Here is a 21,307-nt window from a genome sequence, read left to right as displayed (position 1 = left end):
AGGTTAAAGAAACACGTGGTGGGGGTTCCTCCTTCCTCTCTTTGTCGTCATGGCAACAATAATAACCACGGGCTTAAGGCCTCCTCCTCTGAAGGAGGAACATATATATTTGTTGAAGGTGGTTCCACTGCACATGCTCAGTAGAGTCTTTTTGTTCTCACCGTCCGTTAAAGACTTAAAATGTCCTGAAGAAGAATATAAACATCAAACACACTCTGTGACTTCCTGTTCCTGTGCAGGTGTGTCCGTGGCGGGGAAACACGCGGTTGTGATCGGTCGCAGTAAAATCGTCGGAGCTCCGATGCACGACCTGCTGCTGTGGAACCACGCTACCGTGACCACCTGTCACTCAAAGACCCCTGATCTACCTGAACAGGTGACATCACACATCATTATTATTACGTCATTATGTCAGCGTTACCATGGTGCTGTAAAATACTGAAGTTTGTGTCACAAAAAGCAGAGAATTAAAAAGGAGTGACGACACAGTCAGATTAGTGTTTCTGTCCAATTCACATGTTACTCAAACAGGATGTGATGTCACAGTTCTGATGTAGGTAATAAATAAATATTGATCAGGGTAACAAGCCTTTTCTGTTTCCTGTTACTGTGTGTAGAAACGCTGCCTGCAAGTCAAAGGTCAGGGCTTCAATCAGCTCCGATGCTTCATTTGTGGCGTTTTTGCCAAGGAGCTGATGTCTTGGTTGCTAAGGTGGTTGCTAAGGTGGTTGCTAAGGTGTTTCCATGTGTTGTTCAGCTCCAACATGTACAGATGGATCTGAGAAGTTGACATTTGGAGTAAAGAAGGAGAAAAAGAAGTGAAATCCTGCTACTATAGTTTGTTTACGTAGCCTCCGGAGCCGGAGGAAGCTTCCTGAAAGCTGACCAATCAGAACAGAGTGGGCTCATCGGGAGGCGGGGCCTTAAAGAGACAGGAGTTTAGAATTTAGAGGTGGTAACGGGCTGATGATGCGTTTCCTGTGTGTGATGCGTTTCCTGTGTGTGATGCGTTTCCTGTGTGCAGGTGGGCAGGGCTGATATCCTGGTGGTGGGGATGGGACGAGCAGAGATGGTGAGAGGAGAGTGGGTGAAGGAGGGAGCCGTGGTCATCGACTGTGGAATCAACCACATCCCAGGTACACAATAATACTACACACTAGTACTACACACTAGTACTACACACTGATACTACACACTAGTACTACACACTGATACTACACACTGATACTACACACTAATACTACACACTAGTACTACACACTAGTACTACACAATAATACTACACACTAGTAATACACGCTGATACTACACACTAGTACTACACGCTGATACTACACACTAGTACTACACACTAGTACTACACAATAATACTACACAATAATACTACACACTAGTACTACACACTAGTACTACACACTAATACTACACAATAATACTACACAATAATACTACACACTAGTACTACACACTAGTACTACACACTAATACTACACAATAATACTACACACTAGTACTACACACTAGTACTACACACTGATACTACACAATAATACTACACACTAGTACTACACACTAGTACTACACACTAATACTACACAATAATACTACACACTAGTACTACACAATAATACTACACACTAGTACTACACACTAGTACTACACACTAGTACTACACACTAATACTACACAATAATACTACACAATAATACTACACACTAGTACTACACAATAATACTACACAATAATACTACACACTAGTACTACACACTGGTGTAGTATTAGTGTGTAGTTTCAGTAGTAGTGTAGTATTTAGTATCAGTGTGTAGTATTATTGTGTTACAGCACTAATTCCAACACAGTGATGTCATGAGTGATGTCATGAGTGATGTCATAGTGATGTCATGAGTGATGTCATAGTGATGTCGTTCTCTCCACTTTCTGCCGTCATAAAATAATTATGTTCTGCACTGATCAATAATCAATAACGACTCTCTCTCTTATTGTTCACTGTGACCTCTGACCTCTGACCTCTGCGTCGTCCTCTCCGACAGACGAGACGAAGGCGAGCGGCAAGCGGGTGGTCGGGGACGTCCACTACGCCTCGGCCAATCAGAGAGCAGGATACATCACACCTGTGCCGGGAGGGGTGGGGCCGATGACGGTGGCCATGCTGATGGAGGTACAGTTAACTTATATATTGATTATTATTGATCGTGAGGGAAGTGATCAGCTGATAACAGTCGACGTTGTTTGTTTCAGAACACGGTGCGAAGCGCTCAGAGGTTCCTGCTGAAGAATCAGCCGCCGAGGTGAAACCGCAGGAAACAGTCAGACGTTAAACGACGGGAGCAGAAACGCTGCAGGAGGTGATCAGAATAAAGTTATTGATCATGTTATTGGGTTTATTGATAGTAACAATCTGTCTCATTTATTCTCATAACATCAAAGTATTATAATGTTTTAATACTCTGTGCCTGGATTGTGTTTATTTATCAGTGAAGCATCTTTAAAAATCCAGAAAATAAATAAAAGTTATTTTAATTAATATTCCGATCAATAAACTAGATGATTGATCTGAACTGATCAGTTTGAGAACAGATAAACACGAAGAAATGATGATTAAAGATGTTAATAATGTTCATTTTATCTTCATATGATGTCATTTAATCATTTGTTTGACTTGTTTACAGTCTGATCAAACAAAAACAAACAAAAACAAACAAAAACAAACAAACACAAACAACAACAAGCCTGTCAACCAGTTAAAGTCGTGTCAGCTGTGGTTTGTCGTGTCTGAGCCTCCGTATCTTTCCTTCAGCAGGATGAACAAACACGTCTCGACCTTTAAACTCATCAGCAGCTGTTTGTTCAGGGATCAAAGGTCGTCGTCATGGAAACAGCAGCGCAGACGCACCAGCTGTTTCCTGCTGAAGTTCAGGATCAAAGTATTGATTATTAATAAAAATGCACAAATGTGAAGAGTTCGATTAATCCGATACTGGATTTATAATCATGTTTTAATGTTTATAATCTTTATGATTTTATTTGAAGACTTCTGTATCTGCTTCCTGCCAATAAAGTTTATTTATCTTCAACATCCAAACATACAGATTTTATTTGTGTTTTCATTGATGTTATACAGAAAACAGTAAAGAGAGATAATTCAATAAAAATAAAAAATAAAGATAAAAGCTGAATGTGATATCGTCCACATGGTTATAACAGTATTATATTATTGATTTGTTATAAATGTTAAAGGCGTCGCTCTGATCGTCGTCATGTTGATTGACAGCTGCGTGATGTCATCAGACCGCTTCAGCCGTTAATGAAGTTGATTGACGAGTGAGTGTGACGTTGGTTTTGATTGATTCCTGAAATAACTTTGAGTCTTTAAACACTTTTATTACAAATATCTTTCCTTCTGTTTCTTCTTCTGCTGCTTTAAATCGTCTCGTTACCTTCAAATTAAAACAACTTTACATTTAGAAGCATTTTCATGAGTATAAAGAGTGAATGTAAATATTCTCATGTGTTTAAATAATAACATCATCTTCATGCTGATTTGAATGATGAGATAAAGGAAACGTGTGACTGGGTTAAAGGTCAAAGGTCATATTTATTTGAACACATCACTGCAGCCTCAACAAGAACAAACCGAAAGCACAAGAGAAGAAGAAAACCAGGAAATACCAAGAATGACTTCGTTAATATTAATTAGTAGAAATCAGATGTGAAATAAATATAAATCAGAAACTATTAATAAATGATTCAAAGAGAATCAAATGAGGAAATCGTAAAGTCGTCGCGTGTTTTGCCCTGAGCTGCGACTCGCAGGTACGAATAACTGAACTGAACTTTAAACCTGCGTTCATTCATTTCTGTCAGTAAATCAGCTGATCAGAGGATGAAGAAGCTAACGTGTTAGCGACCGGCTAGACACGGAGCGGCGTGATGATCCCATCATGGAGCCGGTTACCATGACGGCGGATCTGTTGCGTCTCAGCTCAGGACAAAAAGTTCCCCCGTTTAACTAACTTTTTTTTTAAAATCACATCTTCTTCTGGCCGCCGTGTCTTCAGGCGTGATCCCGGCAGCCCTGCGGCTCTCTGTGGACGCCGCTCAGCTGTTCTCTGCTCAGCTGATCCACGGCGGCGTTCATGGCGGCTCGGACTACGGAGCGAGCCGTCTGGAGCAGCTGCCGCTCGCTGCGGTGGAAGCCGAGGAGGAGGAGGAGGTGGTGGTGGTTCTGGTTCCCCTCCCGACACTCCTCCTCTTCCTCTTCCTCTTCCTCCTCCGTGATGTCATCTGGAGGAACCAGCTCGATCCGGACGCTGCTGTTCAGGAGGACGGCGGCGGGTCCATTGGTCGTCGGCTGCTCGCTGGTTTCCTCCTCAGATGAGAGATGATGGTCGTCGACGTCTGACGGAACTCCGGCGGCGTCACAGAAAACCTCGTCGAGCTCGTTTAAATCATCGACAGGAACCTCGTTTGTCTTCGCTGCGACTTCGGTCTCTGATTCGTCGGCGGCGTCTGTCGCCTCCTCGACGTCACCGACTCGTCTCTCTTCTGTCGGCGACTCGTCCGGACTCGTCGTCTCCTCGGACAGCTGGACGTTCATCTCGGCGGTGATCGTCACCACCTCTGGACTCCGATCGGTCACGACGCCGTGGAGGTCGGCGGGGTCGTCTCCCCGAGCGACGGAGGACCGCGGCGCCTCCTCGCTCGCCTTCACGTCCTCCATGTTTCCCAGAGACGATCGGCTCCTCCTTCGTCTGCTCAGAAACATTCGCAGTTTTTTCTTGAAGCTCAGTGAAGGTTTCTCATCTCGCTTCTGCGACGTCAGGAACCTTCTGAACGTCGTCTTCTTCTCTTTAACGTGTTTAGTGTTTTCCTCTGTGTTCGTGTCGTTCAGCAGCGCGGCGTCGTTCTCCTGCGGCGCCTGGTCACGTTTCTCGCCCTTCGTTTGCCTCGTGAAACAAACGACGGCCGGAGAGAATCGTCTCCACCATCTGCGTCTGTTCACCTTCCTGTTTGTGATGTCAGCGCCCTCACCTGTGACCTCACAGCGCCCCCTGTGGCTCTCTGCCGTATCGCCACATGAAACCTCTTCCTCCGTGACGGGAGCTTCCGCTGGTTCGTCGTGTTTCGGCGAGGATCCGTCTCCGTCCGTATCCGTCCTGTTCGCTTTGTTCCGGGTCTCGGGCCGCCCCCCCTTCACACTCCTGGTCCTGGTTTTCCCCAGCAGCAGCAGCCTCGGAGGACCCGTCAGCTTCCTCTTCAAACCGACTTTCTCCGCTTGCTGGACGTCTTCGCCTCCTTCTGTCGCCATGGTTCGTCTCCACGTGAAGCTAAATGGTTTTTTTTTACACTTCCTGGAGTTGTTTCAGCCAATCAGGAACCTTCTGCTGCTGAGATGAAACACCTGCCGAACAGGAACAAGCAGCAGAATTAAACCTATTAATTAAAACTCTACACACAGATATCAACATGTTTCACCACACTGAAAAGCTGTGACAGTAAAACCTGATTCACATGATGCTTCAGACTCCACAGAGCTGAAATATATAAGATCTGTTACGACTGACGTCATGAGTTCAGATCAAAGTGTTTTTATTGTCACTAGAAGTGTGTAAAGACACAAAGCTGCTGATGAAATATATCACAGTCACATGAAAAACCTCCACATCCAACAATAAGATCATAAAACAGTCGAACCATATCTCATATCATATCATCCTCACAGATAATCAGCTGATCACTGATCAATAATCAGAGGCTGAGATCTTTAGCTGATCAGCTGATTATCCACATTCATACATTTAAAAATAAAAAAGTTTATAAAAAAAGTCATTCTTCTTTTCATTGTTTTCATAAAAAGTATTTATTTTTTGTCAAAACGGCGTTAATGATGTCACCGACGCGCGTTGTGACGTCATCGGCAGGCGGGCGCTTCCAGCCGATCGTTTGGCGTGAAAATCAAAGTAAAAAAAAAAAAAACTCACCTGGATGTGACTCCTGTTCCTGTCTGATGGTCAGATGTGTTTCTGTGAGAGACGAGAGGGAAACGAGCTGCTGCCTCTCTCTCTCCTCCGCTGCACCGCCCTGTTTCCATAGCAACCGCGCTGATTGGCGCTTCATTTATAGAGATGGGTTGTTCAGTGAGGAGGTGATGCCCCCGAGGACGTGGTTTTATTTCACATTATGAGTTTTTCTCTCTGTGTGTTTGTTGTTGTTTTATTGATCATCAGTTTTTTACCAATAAAGTTATTAAGTTCAATATCTGACTGTAAGTTAAGTATTTATGACCAGTGATGGAAAGTAACTGAGTACATTTACTCAAGTACTATATTTAAGTACTTTGAGGTACTTGTACTTTACTTGAGTATTTCCATGTGATGCTACTTTCTACATTTCAGAGGGAAATATTGTACTTTCTACTCCACTACATTTATTTGACAGCTTTAGTTACTTTTCAGATGAAGATTTGACACAATGGATAATATAACAAGCTTTTAAAATACAACACATTGTTAAAGATGAAACCAGTGGTTTCCAACCTTTTTGGCTTTTGACGTCTTACAAAAAGCAGTGTGTAGTCGGGGTCACATTTCACATGTCTATGAGTTGTTAACAGCTCCACCAAATAGTGATTTTTCCCTCTAAACTTCTCACATGCTTTCATTTCAATAAATGTTCAAATGATCCAATATTTCAGCAAAAATCAAAGATTAGAGAAAAAGTCCAAAAACTGAAAACAGATTTGTGTATCAGAACTTTGTTTTTTCTTCTTTCCTCTCCCATTAATCATCTCACCACCCCTCAGATTTATCTGCTGACCCTTTGGAGGGGCCCGACCCCTAGGTTGGGAACCACTGGACTAAACTAGCTAACTGTATATAAAGTAGTGTAAACTAGCTCCACCTCCAGCAGCTACAACAGTAACATGCTGCTCTAACACTGATGCTTCACTATTAATAATCTAATGATGTCATATATAATAATATATCAGTCAGAGGGACCAAACCACTACTTTTACTGCAATACTTTAACTACATCAAGCTCATAATACTTATGTACTTTTACTGCAATACTTTAACTACATCAAGCTCATAATACTTATGTACTTTTACTGCAATACTTTAACTACATCAAGCTCATAATACTTATGTACTTTTACTGCAATACTTTAACTACATCAAGCTCATAATACTTATGTACTTGTACTGCAGTAAAGTATCTGATACTGAATGTGTCTGGATGTTTGTTTTTATATTAAAGGCTTTTTAACTTTGACGTGTTTCATGTGGATGCTGATTGGTTACCTGCCGTGGTTACCTTGGTTACCTTGGTTACCTGTGTATCAGGATCACCTGCTGTCCTTCATTCACTCTTTAATAAATGTTGTTTCTTCTAATCTGATGAACGAAGGTGTTTATTAAACGTTGGATGGATAAATGATAAATGAGGGACGACTGACACATATGATAAGTGATCAGTTATTGATCAGTTATTGATCGGAGCTGCAGCAGCGGACTCTGCTCTCTGACAAATGTGTCGTCACATGTCGTCGTCTATTTTTAAAGGTGTGAAGAAGAAGCTCAGCAGCTTTTGTTTCTATAGCGATGGAGGGTAAAAATACATCGATCTGTCCCTAAGCAACAAGAGGCTCCAGTCAGCCTGCAGCCGACCAATCAGATCCTCCGACACCTCCGACAGGTGAGACACAACTGATACCTTTAACAACTCCTTAGATTAGTTTTATTGAGAGGAAGTTTTTAAAATTATTTTTAATATGTTGTTTATTTATTTTTTTGCTTATTTTTAAATATTTATATGATCTTGATGTTTATGTTTATTATATTATACTTATTATTATTAAGTTTATTTGTTATTAGATTGAACTGCTGTTGTGTTTAATAAAATAATATGAACTTGTATTATGTCTCTCTCAGTGATGATGAAGATGAACGTGTTTCAGAGTTTGTGGACATGAAGGTTTTATGAAATATTTTCTCTGATCTTTTGCTCTTCATCTCTTCATCATCATCATCGTTTTTATTATTGTTGTTGTTGTTGTTGTTTTTGCTAGCACTAGCATGTTAGCATGTTAGCAGTTAGCTCACTGCATGATGAGCTGTGTGTCATTATTCTTATTAGATTATTATTTCTGACTCTGGTGACCTTTGACCTTTTCTCCAAAATATCCACTGAGTCAAAATATTGAAAGAATAAAAATATTTTATTATTATTATATTATTATTATTTTTTCTATGTTTCAGTTATTCTTCAATATATTATGTGGAAACATTTATAATTATAACAATATCACAAAAATCTAAATATTATAAATATAAAGTGGTTGTTTGGTTTGTAAACATTACATCTTTATTTTCAACATGTGGCATATTATGGGATGTAAAACATGTAAAACTACAGATAAAAACTAATAAGAGAATAAAGCTGCTGTTTAACAAGAAAAGTCAAAATATTACAACAAAATTAATAAATTGCTTTTACAGAATATTCAATAATTATTTGTTGTAAAATTACAGCATTATTCTCATTATATGATGTTTTTTTCTTGTGAATTTATGACTTTCTATGAAAAATATTCGGATGAATTATGAGGAATCTAAACAGTCAGTGTTGCTGCTGTAATTTAAGATGAAATATGATGTGAAGTTAAAAGAAAAAGTTATAATTTATTAAGAATAAAGTTGCAATAATAAGAAGAAAAGTTGAATTATTAGAGTAATTAATTCTCCTGACGTTGTAACACATAATTAATATTCATATTCTGTGCTGTTGAATCCTCAGTGTGAAGACTCAGTTTCCCAGAATGCCTCTGGTCGGCTGTCTGCTCAGCTCTCTGCTGACACCTGCTGGACAGAATCACAACTGATTCATAAAAACATATCAGAGACGTTTCTGCTTTAAAACCAGATGATTTATAAAAGAAGAATCTTGCTGTGTTATTATTTGATCCTCTTTTATTTCCTGTGTTTCTTTCTTTCTTCTTTCTTTCGTTCTTTATTATCTCACCACTTCAGACCTAAATTTGACCCCCAAAAGATGCTCAAAAACTCACCAAATTTGGCACGTACATCAGGTCTGCTGAAAAATTTGATAAAATGTAAAAATTAACCCCCAAAGTGCCAAAATGTGCTCTCTAGTGCCACCTATGTAACTAAAATGGCCGCCACGGCCTGTAGGAATGTCGTAGAGATCGAACCAAACCTGACCTGTTTAATGTGCTACAGCTGAGCAGCTAATTAGCATCTAGCTGCTAACTGATGTTAGCTGTTTGTTTGTTTGGCGGCTCGTTCAACAAGCTGCAGGACGAGACGTGTGTTCATGTTTCTAAGTTATCATCAAGTTTTGATGATGTGGACAGAAGCTGTTTCATTCACTGTTTAAAAGAGGAAGGTTTCATGCCTCATACTGCAATAACTGAGCATCGAATATTTCATATATTATATTTTATTTTATTTAAACATTAGACATCTTAAATGTTGTTTCCATTTAAGACCATGGGCAAAAGTTCATTGCTGTTTCTGGCTGTAAGTGTGTTACAGAATAAATAGAAAACCGCTGATCCTAATAATGATCTGATCTGTGACTCAAATCCGTGATACGATCCGAACCTCTAGTGTTAACATGTCAGCTTTGTAGAATATATTTTATATATCGTACATATAGATCAGAGTGTGTAAGTCATGTATTTGATACATGCATTAATACTTTCTGATGTGAACCTACACTTTTAGATCTGTGAATGTTTTTAGTGTTCAGTCTTTCTGGTATTCAGCACTGATCTGTTCCTGTATCACATTATAAGCTTTGTGCTACTTTATATATTTCTGTACACTAAGAAAATACACAGGAAACACGTGTAAATCATGTGATATGTTGTCTGTTTTTGATGAGAACATAAATCTGTTGTCACAATAGAACAATACTATAAATTTGAATTTAACTTTGTTGGTAAAATCACACATCTGAACCAGTCCATGGCTAAAATGAGCTCTTCTTTGTTTAGATGCTAAATGTCTTTAAAGAAGCAGCCTTTACACCACTCAAGCAAATTGTTTTATATGCCAATAAAACAATAGTTTGATGCAGTATGTTGGTTTTCCTCCTGTCCTCCCTAATTTTTTGAGTCACCAGCCGCCACTGGTGTGGGGGTTGAATGCAGCTCATTTTTGTAGGATACAGCAGAAAGGCCTATATACATACAGTACATTATATACAAACTTTATATGAAGTTTGTTCATGTTTTTCTTTCAAAGATTTTAAAGTCGACACATCATGTTTTAATTAGGACCCGAGGCCAAAGGGCGAAGGCCCTCTTGTATTTCATGTGTTTGTGTCTTTCTTCTTTCTTTATTATTACGCCACTTAACCCTAAATTTGACCCCCTAAACATGCTCAAAAACTTACCAAATTTGGCACACATATTTGATAAAATAAAAATTAACCCCCAATGTGCCAAAATGTGCTCTAGAGTGCCACCTATGTAACTAATATGGCTGCCATGCCCGTAGGAATGTTGTAGAGAGATCAAACCAAAACTCAATTATTCGTCTCATCAAGACCTACAAATCCTACACTGACAACCTTGACCTAAACCCAACAGGAAGTCTGCAATCGGCCTGTCAATATAGAGAATAGGAGGGAAGAAAGGGGAGGGGTGGGTGTGGGGGTTGAATGCAGCTCATTTTTGTAGGATACAGCAGAAAGGCCTATATACATACAGTACATTATATACAAACTTTGTATGAAGTTTGGTGTTATTATCATTTATTTTACAATAATTATAGGTCTTATATGTATAATTCAGTAGTGGGGATGACCTATGAGGGGAGTGAGGGTGACAGTTTAGTGATAAAGTGCTGCAGAAAAATAAAATCAAAAGTAAAATTTGTAGCTCTGTACTGCAGTTGTTCCTTTATTAGGACCCGAGCACCTAGTGGTTCACTCACACTCTCCATTCAAATATATGAGTATCAGTTACTTATTGTCTCTACACACCTGACAGGACACATGTCAATCACACTTTCACCAGGTCATGTGGGTTAAAAGTCTTTACTTGATGAAAATTAAATTAATTTGTTTTACACACAAACTCATCAAGAGTTTTGTTTACTAATTGAAATTCAAGTGAATGGACCCAAAACTTGTATAATTTAGATGCCACAGGTGTGAACGAGACAGACATGTCTCACCCTGCAGGAAACTCTCATCCTCACACCGTTGAGATTTGATGTTTCACCATGACAGAGGAAGTTGTTATAACTTTATTGTAAATGCTCCAGTCTGCACCAAACTTTACATGTTTGATAAGAGTCCCGGCCTGAACACGTCTACATGACAATATTCCATCAGTGATGCTGAATAGCGCCCCCTATGAAATTCCAGTAAAGCAGCTCCACCAGCAGGCAAAACAGTTTATCTCCTTCTTCACTGTCTGAACACAGCCGGGTCTGAAAACATCTACATGCCCGTCACTGAAGACCTTCGACTTCGACCCGTTCAACGCTGCTTACAGCTTTAATTATTATTATTATTATTGTTGTTGTTGTTGTTGTTATTATTACCATGTTGTTTTTCTGCTTTTATCCTTATTTCATTGTAAATGTCAACAATCATTAATTTTTCTATAAAACACTTTATGTTGCATTTATGCATCAACTGTGCAACAGACATAAAGTTTATAATAATAATTATAATTATTATTATTGTATTCTTATTGTTATTATTATATTTCTTGGAAATTGAAATTAACACAGTATGATGCGTTCAGTTCAAACAGCAGCGCTTCGTGTGATTGGTGGAAAAAGACATTTATTTACAAAACTTTACTGTTCCATCGATGAAAAAACAGACGTCTAAGTAGAAAACATCTCAACACAAACGTTGTTTTACAGCGAAACACAGAAAAAAGACGACGTCACGACTCAAACATTCATCACCAATAATCAATAAACACCTGCAGAGTATAATCAGTATCGATGAGCGACGGGGTCATGTGACCACAGAAAGAAACCAGCTGAGAACTTGAAGTTTTAAAGGACCAAACCGCAGTTTCTCCTCTGATCACAGATCAGTTTGGGGTTAAAATGGTCCCAGTTTGGGGTTAAAATGGTTCCAGTTTGGGGTTAAAATGGTCCCAGTCAACAGACACTTCATTATTACATTATTCATCATTATTATTATTATTCTTATTGTTATTATTATTGTTGTTATTTGTGCTCGTTGATAATCACTCACACAATAAAACACATTATTATGTATTGATCTATTTTTTGTGATGTGATTTTTTTGGCTAATGTTTAAAATAATAAAACCTTTTTTTTAAGTAAAGTTTCAAACACTTAAAAATTCTATTAAAACAATGTATTTTCACTTTGTGTCTTTATAGAAATGAAGAGTTAATAATGATCAGAAACAGTTTAATGATGTTGAAGCAGGAAGGAAACTGAACCTCCAGTCTGAACAAACAGATGTTCACAAATATAAATCAAACTCTCGTCTGTCACTAGACTCTGTTGGTCTGAAGACACTTTTAATAACCGCTCTGCTTTTTATGAATCACACTTTACATTTTAAAACATTTTTGGACAGTTTCAGATTTGATCTCTATAACCAGTTTATACATCAAAATGTTGACAAACTTGTCTTCTCATCGTTTCTTCCGTTATAACAGGACTCCTCAAACTGTCTCAGCTAACTTATTTTAAATCATATGAACACATTTCATACATCGGTCTCATCGCTGACGTCTGGTTTCTGAGCTATGAGGCTGTTTGATGGCTGATTTTGGCAGAAACTGACTGTGATTGGCTAATTAAACGTGTGTGTGTGTGTGTATCAGTGTGTCTACAGAGATACACACCCAGCAGCAGACTCTCCTTATTATTTTATTCCTTTCTGTTATTTATTGTTTGCTCTTTATTCTTCTGTTTGTTCGCTCACTGAAGAACATGAAGCTGCTTTCTGTGTATGAAAGATGATATTTAATGAAAAACAGCGGTTTGATCCTTTAAAGGAACAACAAACAAACTGATGAGATCAGAGAAGAAGAAGAAGAAGAAGAAGAAGAAGAAGAAGAAGAAGAAGAAGAAGAAGAAAACGTCTTCAGACTGACAAACAGCAGAGAAATGAAGCTGGTTTTCCAGCTCAGATTGTCTTTAACGGGAGACGAAGCTCAACGACACAATCAAACCATCGTATGATCACATGATCACATGATCACATGACCACACCAAGGCACCGCTGCTTCCTCAACACACACACACACACACATGACCAGCAGCTCTGATTCTCTACATCACGCTGACGGCAGCTTCACACGAAGGGAACATTTCAGTGAATCCTCTTGTTCTCAGATGTTTCAGATGTTTCAGATGTTTCAGGTGTTTCGGGTGTTTCGGGTGTTTCAGGTGTTTCAGGTGTTTCGGGTGTTTCGGGTGTTTCAGGTGTTTCGGGTGTTTCGGGTGTTTCGGGTGTTTCGGGTGTTTCGGGTGTTTCAGGTGTTTCGGGTGTTTCAGGTGTTTCAGGTGTTTCAGGTGTTTCAGGTGTTTCAGGTGTTCGCTGGTGTGGAAGATCAGGATTCTCACAATTCTGCAGGTCGAGTTCCATAAAGACAGAATGAAGTGGATCTGACAGTTTGAAGATGATCAGCAGGAAGTGAACAGTCCGACTCACAACGATCAAACACACCCGCACAGGTACGGCGGCCGAGGACGTAAAACACGACAACACAAACTCTCGTCTGATGACGTCACTCGACCGGCACGCCGTCCACGCTCTCCTGGGAGATCTCAGAGTCCAGCGAGTAGCAGGAGCTGCCGTTGTCCTGCGTGTCCCTGTTGGCTTCCTCCGACAGCGCGGCGGCGCCCGCCGAGACCCCGCCCCCTCCGCCGGGCTCTGCGGCGCCCTCGCAGAAGTGGGCGGAGGCCTGGAAGAGCTGGCTACAGAGGCGGTTGTAGCGGTGGTAGCGGGACGGTTTGCCCGTGTGGGTGTACATGTGCTCCTGCAGCTGGCTCTTGTGAGAGAAGCGCAGGCTGCAGACGGCGCAGGCGATCTTACGTTTGCGTGAGTGCAGGACGGCGGGGGCGGGGCTACTCCCCCCCCCTCCTCCTCCTCCTCCTCCCCCCCGGCTCCTCCTCAGCTCGGCGGCCAGCTGGTTGGCGAGTGCCTGGCTCTGCCGCAGCGCCTCCTCCAGACATCCTGCGTCCAGCTGCTCCTGTCCACCCGGCGGCCCCTCCTCCCCGCCGGTGTCCAGCTCGCCGCCCTGCGACAGCCCCCCCATGAGGCGGGCGGGGTCGAGGGCGTGGCTGAACAGGTGCTCCCGCAGACCCTCTGGTGACGAGCAGCGCTCACCACAGCGGGGACAGAGCAGGACCAGCGCTCGCTCTTTGAACAGCAGACTCTGACTGGGACTGCTGCCCTGAGCTGGAGACGGAGACCCCGCCCCCTGACCCTCGTCCCCCTCGCCGTCCTCCGCCTCCTCGTCCTCCACCCGCTCCTGCTTGATGCGCGTCGAGATGTCCGAGTCGTCTCCGGACGCCACGGAGCAGACGTTGCGTAGCGCCGAGGCCTGACGGTCCGACGGGACGCCCTCCAGGCCGACGGCGAGGGACAGCTGCGAGTGAGACCGCCCCCCCCGGTGCCCGTCCTCGAGGGCCCCGCGGGCCACCGTGGTGGTCTTGGGGACTCCGGGCGCGTCCTTGTTGGCCAGCTGGGAGGAGATCTGGATGCCGTACAGGTTGGACATGCGGACCACGTCAGTGGCGGCGTCGGCGGCGCCCTCACCGGGTTTTCGACACAGCTGGTAGGCGTGAAGGAACTTGATGCCTTCCTGCAGACGACTCTGATCCACCGGCTGCTTCGGACACAAACCCGTGTACATGATGTGGAGCAGATAGCTGAAGACGTCCGGCTGGATGTCTGTAGGCTGAATCTTTATACACTCACTGATACACACACACAACACACACACACACACACACACAACACACACAACACACACACACACACACACACACACACAACACACACACAACACACACACACAACACACACACACACACACACACACACACAACACACACACACACAACACACACAACACACACACACACACACACACACACACAACACACACACACACACACACACACAACACACACACACACAACACACACACACACACACACACACACACACACACACACAACACACACACACACACACACACACACACACACAACACACACACACACACAACACACACACACACAACACACACACACACACAACACACACACACACAACACACACACACACAACACACACACACACAACAGACACACAACAGACACACAACAGACACACAACACACACACACACACACACACAACACACACACACACACACACACACACACACACACACACACAACACACACACACACACACACACACACACAACACACACACACACAACACACACACACACACACACACACACAACACACACACACACAACACACACACACACAACAGACACACAACAGACACACAACAGACACACAACACACACAACACACACACAACAGACACACAACAGACACACAACAGACACACAACACACACAACACACACACAACACACACACAACAGACACACAACAGACACACACACACACACAACACACACACAACACACACACAACACACACACAACACACACAACAGACACACAACAGACACACAACACACACACAACAGACACACAACACACACACAACAGACACACAACACACACACAACAGACACACAACACACACACAACAGACACACAACACACACACAACAGACACACAACAGACACACAACAGACACACAACAGACAGGTCAGTGGTTTTAAAGTAGCAGTAAATAAAGTTTCATTTTGAAGTTATTCTATAAACACTCGGCTGTGCAGCTGTTCGTGTTATTTTGTCCACCCTGACCTGGACTGATGGATGAAGATCATCTTGAAGTAGTTGGAGAAGGCGGCCAGAACGGCTCGGTGGGCTTTAAAGTACACGTTGCCGATGGCGACGGTGCAGTCGCACAGGAAGCCGAACTCCCTCTGAACGTTGAGCTGCTGCAGCAGGAAGAGGCTGTGAGCCGACACCTCCATGACACACTCTGAAACACACACACACACACACACACACACACACGCACGCACGCACGCACGCACGCACGCACACACACACACACGCACACACCACACACACACAGGAAACAGGAGAAATAGATCATACTGGACGAATCAACAACAATAACATATTTTAAGGCACCAAAACAAAAACAACCTGCGGATGATATTTTACTAACAGTCGACAGTGTGAATCTGTTGAAGCAGGAGAATCATGGAGGAACATCTGCCTCAGTGAGACGTGACATCATCAGGTCCGTCAGGAGAAACCAGCTGCAACTTTCCTTTCTGTTCAGGAGAGAAACGCTGGAGGCGGAGCAGCGACCGGACGGTGACACGTCCAGTACAGACAGAAGCAGCCTGCGGCCTCACAGGTGGTCACCTGGGACGCCGTGTGAGCGAGACGTGTTTTTTTTTCTTGCGGACAGATGTTTGCTTCTGTACAGCTGCTGGAAATACACACTGACATCAGCTTTCATCTGCTTTGATTTTCAAAGACAGACAGCTACGTGTTTGTGTGCAGCACGTAACCTGCACGTGTCTGGATACACACATGAACGGCAGGGCAGTGTGGGGATGTGACAGGGTCAGAGGTCAGGGGTCAGAGGTCAGAGGTCAGTAGGCACAAAAGCAGCGACAACAAATTTGGAAAGTTTTGAAGACAAGTTAACAGTCAGTCTGTACGATGTCTCGTTGCTGCTGCACAGTGACAAACGAGTGTCCACAAGTGTCGCCATGTTTACTTTTTACATCACGATTCTTCTTCTTCTTTGTGTTTTTTGGTGGATTTTACATCATGCAAATCAAGAATTTCTATTTCTATCCTTAATTGTCTGACGTGCTTTCTACTGGAATCATCCAATGAGACGCAAAGTAACATTAAGAATTTGAACAAATACATTAAGGATGCAGCTGGAGGTCTGGGAGGGTCTGGAGGTTTGGGAGGGTCTGGAGGTCTGGGAGAGTCTGGAGGTTTGGGGGGAATCTGAAGGTCTGGGAGGATCTGAAGGTCTGGGAGGATCTGGAGGTCTGGGAGGACCTGGAGGTCTGGGGAGAATCTGGAGGTCTGGGAGGACCTAGAGGTCTGGGGGGAATCTGAAGGTCTGGGAGGGTCTGGAAGTCCGGGAGGGTCTGGAGGTTTGGGAGGGTCTGGAGGTCCGGGAGGGTCTGGAGGTTTGGGAGGGTCTGGAGGTCTGGGAGGGTCTAGAGGTCCGGGAGGGTCTGGAGGTTTGGGAGGGTCTGGAGGTCTGGGGTAATCTGGAGGTCTGGGAGGGTCTGGAGGTCCGGGAGGGTCTGGAGGTCTGAGAGGGTCTGGAGGTCTGGGAGGGTCTGGAGGTTTGGGAGGGTCTGGAGGTCTGGGAGGGTCTGGAGGTCTGGGAGGGTTTATCTGGCTGGAGGTCTGGGAGGGTCTGGAGGTCTGGGAGGGTCTGGAGGTCTGGGAGGGTTTATCTGGCTGGAGGTCTGGGAGGGTCTGGAGGTCTGGGAGGGTTTATCTGTCTGGAGGTCTGGGAGGGTCTGGAGGTCTGGGAGGGTCTGGAGGTCTGGGAGGGTCTGGGAGGGTCTGGAGGTCTGGAAGGGTCTGGAGGTCCGGGAGGGCCTGGAGGTCTGGGAGGGTCTGGAGGTTTGGGAGGGTCTGGAGGTCCGGGAGGGTCTGGAGGTCCGGGAGGGTCTGGAGGTCTGGGAGGAATCTGGAGGTCTGGGAGGGTCTGGGGGTCTGGGAGGGTCTGGAGGTCCGGGAGGGTCTGGAGGTCTGGGAGGGTCTGGAGGTCCGGGAGGGTCTGGAGGTCTGGGAGGGTCTGGGGGTCTGGGAGGGTCTGGAGGTCTGGGAGGGTCTGGGAGGGTCTGGAGGTCTGGAAGGGTCTGGAGGTCCGGGAGGGCCTGGAGGTCTGGGAGGGTCTGGAGGTTTGGGAGGGTCTGGAGGTCCGGGAGGGTCTGGAGGTCCGGGAGGGTCTGGGGGTCTGGGAGGGTCTGGAGGTCTGGGAGGAATCTGGAGGTCTGGGAGGGTCTGGAGGTCCGGGAGGGTCTGGAGGTCCGGGAGGGTCTGGAGGTCTGGGAGGGTCTGGGGGTCTGGGAGGGTCTGGAGGTCTGGGAGGGTCTGGAGGTCTGGGTTTATCTGGCTGGAGGTTCCATCACTTCAGTTCATTTTTGCCAGACGCATGTGAAGCGTCTCCACCAGACACGGATCATGGTTTTGGATCATGGTTTTACTCTTTAAACATCAAACAGCTGCAGCTTCCTCTCTGTCATGTGATCAGAAACTGAATATTTTAGATTATTGATCAGATTTGATTCATTACTTTCTGACATTTTACAGACAAATCGACTAATTGATGAATTGAGAAAATGATCAGCAGATGATCAATAACGAGCAGCGACATCAGCAAAGATTTAAATAGAAGCTGCAGTCAATGACATCACTAACAAAACAAAGTGACGTCACGTGATCGCCAGCAGAGCTCCGCCCACCTCTGACCTGAGCACAGGTGTAATGACACAAGGACACAACCTGACCTCTGACCTCTGTGAAGGTCACCTGCAAACACACACACACGCACAAATATACTCACACGCACGCAAACAAACACACACTTACACACACGCACATTTACAAACACACACATACACACATGCACAATTATACACACACACACACACACACACGCACGGGGAGGGGGGGTGTCTTTAGATGATGATAAACGATCTGTGAGCCAGACAAACCGGAAACCGGACATCTGCGCGACCGAACAACACCACCACAGACATGCGCGTGCACGTCGTGTCGCGCCCGCAGCCTCCTCCATCCTCTGTCTCATTCTCATTCAGCAGCACGCACGTCCTCATTCACCTACACGCACACAGGCGCGTGCGCACGCCCACCCCCCCTCGTCGTCTGTGTGTGTATGTGTGTGTGTGTGTATGTGTGTGAGCGCGTGTGTGTCTGTGTGTGGCGTGCACGCGCGCCGTCAGTCGGACTCTTACCGCAGAAATCTGCAGATTGTCTTCAGATTCTGGAGCCGATTTGTTGCTGCACCGATGATCTCGCAAAAAGCCGCGTCACGTCTCGCGAGAGGAAGGTCAGAGGAGCTGATCACGTGAACCGACTGTGTTACCTATCAGCGTGTGATCAGTGATCAATAACTGACTTCTTGACACGTTTTAATCCATTTTAACTTAATAGACAGAAATAAGACAATAAACCCGAAACCATAAAATATATATAACATGATATCATAGAAAATATGATAAAATATATGAAATAAGTAGCAAAGTAATAATAATGATAATGTTTATTTGTTAATAGAGTTTATTTTTTAGCATCAAATAATCAGCTCAGATTCTTGTTATGAAGAGAAAATAATATAAAAAGACTTAATGACGTTATAATAAATACTTTGGTGTTATTATTGATTATTGATTATTTGCTTTTAACCTACACATGGAGCCTGTTTTTATAAAACCAAGATTCAGACGGTTTATATTTTACTGTCAGAAAACATTTTGTCACCCAGTTGTTTATTTTGGGTTCAGCTGATATTGTTTATTATAACAATAAGTTTCATCTGTTGCCTTGAAATGTTTTTATATAGTTTATGTAGATTATTATTGTGAGATTTTACAGCTTTTAATTTGTCTTTAAATGCCAGAAAAAAATGTCATTGGTTCATTTTAATTTTTAAATGCATTAATAGTTCTACATGTTTTTAATTTAGAAGATCTTTGTGTTTTATATTAAATACTAATTTCAGTCAAACATTCTCAACATCGTTTCGAGTTTCTAAATTGAATTTTTCGTTTATATATATATATATATATATATAAGATCATACATTAATATCAGAACAATGATTTTCCTTTTTGTAGTTTTTTCAGTATTTGTTTTTTCTGTTTCTGTGAAAATGTTTCATGAAAATGAAACAGAGTGAGCTATCCTGCGTCTTTGACCTGAAAACATTTGTGGTTCCTGAAAATCAGCTCAGAGTGAGACCTCCTATCTGGTTGCTCCTCTGTGAGTGGACTCAGCCCGTCAAGTAAACAGAAATAATACGTGACACTTCCTGTTCAGATTTTCAAAATAGTATATTTGAGATTGTCAAATATGAAATTTAAATATTTTTTACAGCTATGTTTATATTTATTATATATACAAAACATATCATATATATCATATATAAGGATTTTTAACTTACAACTTTAATGTCGCCGCTAGTTTAAACAATTATTATTTAAACACACCGTATATGTAAAGCCCAACTGGGGACAAGAGTTGAAAAATTAGCAACAGCTTTAAACTTTCTGTGCAGCACATCAGTTTCATGCTCTGTACTGGAACTATGTTAAATTGCATCGTCCCTATCAAATAAAATAAAAATTAAATTAAATAAATGTAATACGTAGTGTTTTATTTTCAAAGGAATTCATTTTTTAAATTGTAATGTGTGCATCTACAATGTTTATTGTTGATATTATTATAGTTATTACATTGTATTTAAGTGTATATACATAACATTTAATAATTGTAATCCCATCACCTCCCAATTACAATAAAATATAATTAATAAAAACATGCAGTATTGTTCTTCCAGAGGGAAAACATGATTTCAAACTTACTTATCTTGTTCAACCTCTGAAGTGTTTCCTGCTGCAAGAAGACACCAGTCACAGAAAATCATTATACAAAGTGAAGAGAAAACACTGTGAGAGCTGATTATGAACCACAGTCTCTCCAAGTGTAAAAAAAAAAATGAACAGAAATATTTATTTATTATCTGTTGAACTGCAGCACTGAAACAAATCACAGGAAAAGCAAATGTATTAGCTGCAAAAAACAACCTTTAATTTAGCAAAAACTTAACTTAAAACACGAAACTCTGAGGAACAAGATTAAATTTGGGTCTTAAGCTTTATTTATTTATTTATTTATTTTGTGAAGGCACCTGAAACATGGAGCCAATAATACACCAGCAACCTACATGAATGAATAAAAATGTATATACGTTAATTGGTCTTATTGTTTTTGTACATATTCATGTTTCAGCAGTTATTTGTCTTATGAATTCATTAGTCTATATAAGTATGTTGTTATTATGATCATATAA

General features: G+C 42.5%; 5 protein-coding genes across 8 annotated transcripts in view; 1 reads left to right on the top strand and 4 right to left on the bottom strand.

Annotated features, from left to right (window-relative positions):
- Nucleotides 1-3,091, top strand: part of LOC137169407 (C-1-tetrahydrofolate synthase, cytoplasmic-like) — a 9,697-nt gene extending 6,606 nt beyond the window's left edge. For 2 of the 3 annotated variants that reach the window (XM_067572552.1, XM_067572554.1), the window contains exons 8-12: nt 240-376; nt 1,025-1,136; nt 2,052-2,179; nt 2,260-2,366; nt 2,819-3,091. In XM_067572552.1, coding sequence (XP_067428653.1) covers nt 240-376; nt 1,025-1,136; nt 2,052-2,179; nt 2,260-2,313 — 431 coding nt within the window. In that variant the 3' untranslated portion in view covers nt 2,314-2,366; nt 2,819-3,091. The remainder of the gene's footprint in view (nt 1-239; nt 377-1,024; nt 1,137-2,051; nt 2,180-2,259; nt 2,367-2,818) is intronic. The other variant, XM_067572553.1, reaches the window with a different exon arrangement.
- A 505-nt stretch (nt 3,092-3,596) lies between these two features.
- LOC137169406 (uncharacterized) lies at nt 3,597-6,139 on the bottom strand. The gene is made up of 2 exons (XM_067572551.1): nt 6,003-6,139; nt 3,597-5,422 (listed from the first exon to the last, which is right to left on the bottom strand). The coding sequence occupies exon 2, from the start codon at nt 5,327-5,329 to the stop codon at nt 4,076-4,078; it is 1,254 nt and encodes a 417-aa protein (XP_067428652.1). The 5' UTR covers nt 5,330-5,422; nt 6,003-6,139; the 3' UTR covers nt 3,597-4,075.
- Nucleotides 6,140-11,824: 5,685 nt separating this feature from the next.
- Nucleotides 11,825-19,279, bottom strand: zbtb25 (zinc finger and BTB domain containing 25). 2 transcript variants are annotated; one of them, XM_067572661.1, is made up of 3 exons: nt 19,191-19,279; nt 16,018-16,198; nt 11,825-14,978 (listed from the first exon to the last, which is right to left on the bottom strand). In XM_067572661.1, the coding sequence occupies exons 2-3, from the start codon at nt 16,188-16,190 to the stop codon at nt 13,784-13,786; spliced, it is 1,368 nt and encodes a 455-aa protein (XP_067428762.1). In that variant the 5' UTR covers nt 16,191-16,198; nt 19,191-19,279; the 3' UTR covers nt 11,825-13,783. The 2 variants fall into 2 exon arrangements, with proteins under 2 accessions (XP_067428762.1, XP_067428763.1); XM_067572662.1 differs by lacking the exon at nt 19,191-19,279 and adding an exon at nt 16,391-16,660.
- Nucleotides 14,990-15,919, bottom strand: LOC137169852 (keratin-associated protein 10-4-like; the record flags this gene model as incomplete). The annotated part of the gene is made up of 1 exon (XM_067573255.1): nt 14,990-15,919. A coding segment is annotated over one exon (930 nt), but the record flags the coding sequence as incomplete, so codon positions are not given.
- LOC137169861 (proline-rich protein 2-like) lies at nt 16,820-19,052 on the bottom strand. The gene is made up of 5 exons (XM_067573261.1): nt 18,930-19,052; nt 18,685-18,744; nt 17,666-18,328; nt 17,111-17,610; nt 16,820-16,910 (listed from the first exon to the last, which is right to left on the bottom strand). Exons 1-5 carry the CDS (start codon nt 19,050-19,052, stop codon nt 16,820-16,822), a joined length of 1,437 nt encoding a protein of 478 aa, XP_067429362.1.
- Nucleotides 19,280-21,307: the final 2,028 nt, after the last annotated feature.

The sequence above is a fragment of the Thunnus thynnus genome, chromosome 18 (genome assembly GCF_963924715.1).
Source record: "Thunnus thynnus chromosome 18, fThuThy2.1, whole genome shotgun sequence".
NCBI lineage: Eukaryota > Metazoa > Chordata > Actinopteri > Scombriformes > Scombridae > Thunnus > Thunnus thynnus.
The sequence above is the reverse complement of the archived record's forward strand: the minus strand, read 5'-3'. Positions and strand labels throughout refer to the sequence as shown.

What these genes read in the sequence shown, in the direction of transcription:
- LOC137169406 (XM_067572551.1), bottom strand. Translation starts at nt 5,329, where the DNA reads ATGGCGACAGAAGGAGGCGAAGACGTCCAGCAAGCGGAGAAAGTCGGT.
- zbtb25 (XM_067572661.1), bottom strand. Translation starts at nt 16,190, where the DNA reads ATGGAGGTGTCGGCTCACAGCCTCTTCCTGCTGCAGCAGCTCAACGTT. An exon ending in ATCTTCATCCATCAGTCCAG is followed by an intron (nt 14,979 to 16,017) that starts GTCAGGGTGGAC and finishes TGTGTGTATCAG; the next exon opens with TGAGTGTATAAAGATTCAGC.
- LOC137169861 (XM_067573261.1), bottom strand. Translation starts at nt 19,052, where the DNA reads ATGAGGACGTGCGTGCTGCTGAATGAGAATGAGACAGAGGATGGAGGA. An exon ending in GCGCAGATGTCCGGTTTCCG is followed by an intron (nt 18,745 to 18,929) that starts GTTTGTCTGGCT and finishes GTGTGTTTGCAG; the next exon opens with GTGACCTTCACAGAGGTCAG. An exon ending in CCTCCAGCTGCATCCTTAAT is followed by an intron (nt 16,911 to 17,110) that starts GTATTTGTTCAA and finishes GTCACTGTGCAG; the next exon opens with CAGCAACGAGACATCGTACA.